We start from the raw sequence: 2980 nt of genomic DNA on the forward strand, positions 1-2980 counted from the left end.
GCCGGCGGGACCCGGTGGCTGAGCACATCGCCCTAAACCAGGCGGTTGTGGTTCCATTGCCGTCCGGGCACAGGCCCGGGCTGCGGCTCGATCCCCAGTGGGGGGCGTGCGGGAGGCAGCTGATCAGTGGTTTTCTCTCATCGTGGATGTTTCTCTCTCCCTCTCTCTTCCTCTCCGGAATCAATAGAAGTGTAAGAAAAACACGAAGTAAGTGCACAGGAGGAGGGTCTGGGCTGCGGGACACAGGGAAGGCCCAGGCCTCCCGTCTGAGCAGCAGTAGGTGCAGGGCGGGCGGCCAGGGCGTGGGGCGTGCTGCCTGGGGCGCTTCCCCAGCACTTCCACTGCCAGGTATTTGGCCCAACCAGCTCTTCCGGCTCCGGGGTCAGCCTGGGCGATGCCTGCCCTGTCGCTGGGCTAAGGTGACGGTGGAGGGTCGGAGACACCAGCCACAGAACCAGGTCCCTCCAGCCACCACTTCTTGGCTGTGTGCTCACTTCCCAGGAACCCCAAGGTCCAGCACGGGGGGGAGGGGCACCTCACACCGTCCAGGGCCCTGAAGGTCACCCTGCGAGGTGCTGGGGAGGCAGCAGGTGCAGCTCCCCCGGCCCCGGGCGCTCTGCCCCAGGGCTGCCCCAAGCTCAGAGGTGGTGCCGGCTCTCGTCACCCTGCCCCCAGGATGTCCAGGTGGGTCAGAATGCAGTGACTCAGCCTGGACCTGACTCAGCCCGGGGCTGGGCCCAGCCTGCTAGAACCTGCTGGGGCCTCCTCGGGCGTCCACACCTGCCAGGGTCCCCTGCCCAGCGGGGTTTGAGGTCAGGGTCAAGGGTCCTTCTGGCCCTCCCCTTGCAGATGGACCACCTCCTGGGAGTCCTGTCCCTCCCCTGGGCCCAGGGCTTTAGGCCACTCACCACCCGTGGGCCAGGCCGGCCACTGGGTCTGTCCAGGGGCACCAAGCCCGGGGACACCTATGTGGCTCCCCAACCCCCTACATACTTGGAGCAGAGGCTCACACACCACCACGCCTCCCCGCCCCGCCCGCCCAGAGCTGCTTCTAGGTCAGGCTCAGGCATGACTTCCGGGGAGGACCCGTGGCCGGTGCTGTGGCCGGGCCTGCGAAGGGCTGTGTGGCAGCCATGGCTGGGGGTGTGTGGTTCTAAGAGGCTCTAACCCTACAATTAGCAAGAAAAACTGACCTTCACCACCTACTTCATCCCCTCTGCCCAGCTTCTACCTCAAAACCTCAAGCAAATCAATTGGGCTTAGGGAAAGTTTAGGCCCCCGGGGAGGCCCTGTGGGGGCCCTCACCCTGACAGCTCTGGCTGAGGGGATCCAGGCCAACCAGGGGCAGCCCACTGGACCCCCTCCCCAGGGCCCTCAGCCCCAACCTGAGCTCCAACCTGAGGCAGAGCCTGGAGGTGTAGTCGCAGCCACCCCCACAGCTGCCGGGGAGACCCACTCCCCTCCCCATGGGCAGGAGCCAGCCCCTGAGGGGGCCCATCAGGTGAGTGGGAGGGAAGGAAAGCTGGGGGGTGGCCTGGGGGACAGGGATCTGAATAGGGGGGCAGCTGGGGGCAGGCATGGAGCTGCTCTGAGGAACAAGAGGGCAGGGACTTCATGGGGTGGGGGTTGGGGGAGGACTGGGAGAGGCAAGGGGACTTCATACACCCCACCCACCCGCTCCAGGCCCCCCAGAGCTCCTGGGAGGAGGGGGCCCTCTCTGACCTGGCGCTGTACATGGCGGCCTGCCTGGAAGAGGCTGGCCTTTCAGGGACACAGGCGACAGCGCTCACTCTATCCTCAGCCCTGGAAGCCCGGGGGCAGCGGCTGGAGGACCAGGTGAGCCCCAGCCCTTCCTGCCCCCAAGGCTCCTGCCTGGTCCCCTCGAGGGGTGGGGGTAGGAGAGGCAGAGGGGACGTCCATCCAGGGTCACTGACACCTGCCTCTCCACGCCAGGTGCACGCCCTGGTGCTGGGGCTGCTGGCTCAGGTGCCCAGCCTGGCCGAGGGGAGGCCCCGGCGAGCGGCCTTGCGGGTGCTGAGCTCGCTGGCCCTGGAGCACGCTCGGGACGTGGTGGGCGCGCTGCTGCCCTGCTCACTGCCCCCGGACCGGTAACTCCCGCCCCGCCCACTCGCCAGGGCTGCAGCCCATGCCTGTCCCCACGCAGCTTCCTCCTCCTCCTCACCTGTCGGTGGAGTCTGGCCCCAGGGGGCAGGTTGTGATGGGGCCGGACCTCCTACCCATCCCCCTCGGACCTGGGCACTGGGTTCCTGGCTTGGGGCCTGGATTTTCTCTCCTGGTCGCCCCTGGGCCCAGCCTGGGGCGGGGGGCCAGCCAGCTGAGTGCCTTCTGTGCCCAACACCCCTGGCTCTTTGGTTTAATCGGCTCCAGAAGTTATCTGGTTACAAGTCTCCACAGGAGTGTTGTTTTTTAAATCCTCACGCGAGGTTGTTTATAGACGAGAAAGAGAGAGAGAGAGGGAGAGAGAAACATCAGTGGGAAAGAGAAGCATTGATTGGTTGCCAGGGACAGAACCCACAACCTAGGTATGTACCCTGACCCAGAATCGAACCCTCAACTCTTTTACTGGTTACTGGACGGGATGATGCTCCACCCCTGAGCCCCCGCCAGGGCTATGTGGGTGCTTGTGGTGCTGGTGTCTCTCTGTCGCTGCGGGACAGGGTTCAAGCTGCTCCCGCCCACCCGGCTGCGAACGGCCTACACAGATGCCACTGACCTTGTTCCTCTGGAATTGGGGGTGCATGCGGGGGGCGGGATGGTTTACCAGCTCCTCCCCTGCTGGAGTCTCAGTGGCCACCCCCACCCTGACCTGGTACACCAGCAGGGACCCAGTCTCATGAACCCCGTGCCCCCAGGGCCGCCGCCGAGCTGTGGCGCAGCCTGAGCCGGAACCAGCGTGTGAACGGGCAGGTGCTGGTGCAGCTGCTGTGGGCGCTGAAGGGCAGGGCGGGACCCCAGCAGG

At 65.9% G+C, this 2980-nt stretch overlaps 1 protein-coding gene across 1 annotated transcript in view; it reads left to right on the forward strand.

Moving 5' to 3' along the window:
* The window catches only part of MROH6 (maestro heat like repeat family member 6), a 7629-nt gene that overhangs the window by 262 nt on the left and 4387 nt on the right, over positions 1-2980 (forward strand). The window contains exons 2-6 of the mRNA XM_015571380.1: positions 502-684; positions 1225-1501; positions 1684-1836; positions 1954-2108; positions 2874-2975. Of these exons, the coding sequence (XP_015426866.1) occupies positions 502-684; positions 1225-1501; positions 1684-1836; positions 1954-2108; positions 2874-2975 (870 nt within the window). The remainder of the gene's footprint in view (positions 1-501; positions 685-1224; positions 1502-1683; positions 1837-1953; positions 2109-2873; positions 2976-2980) is intronic.

Source organism: Myotis davidii, unplaced genomic scaffold (genome assembly GCF_000327345.1).
Source record: "Myotis davidii unplaced genomic scaffold, ASM32734v1 scaffold1509, whole genome shotgun sequence".
Lineage (NCBI taxonomy): Eukaryota > Metazoa > Chordata > Mammalia > Chiroptera > Vespertilionidae > Myotis > Myotis davidii.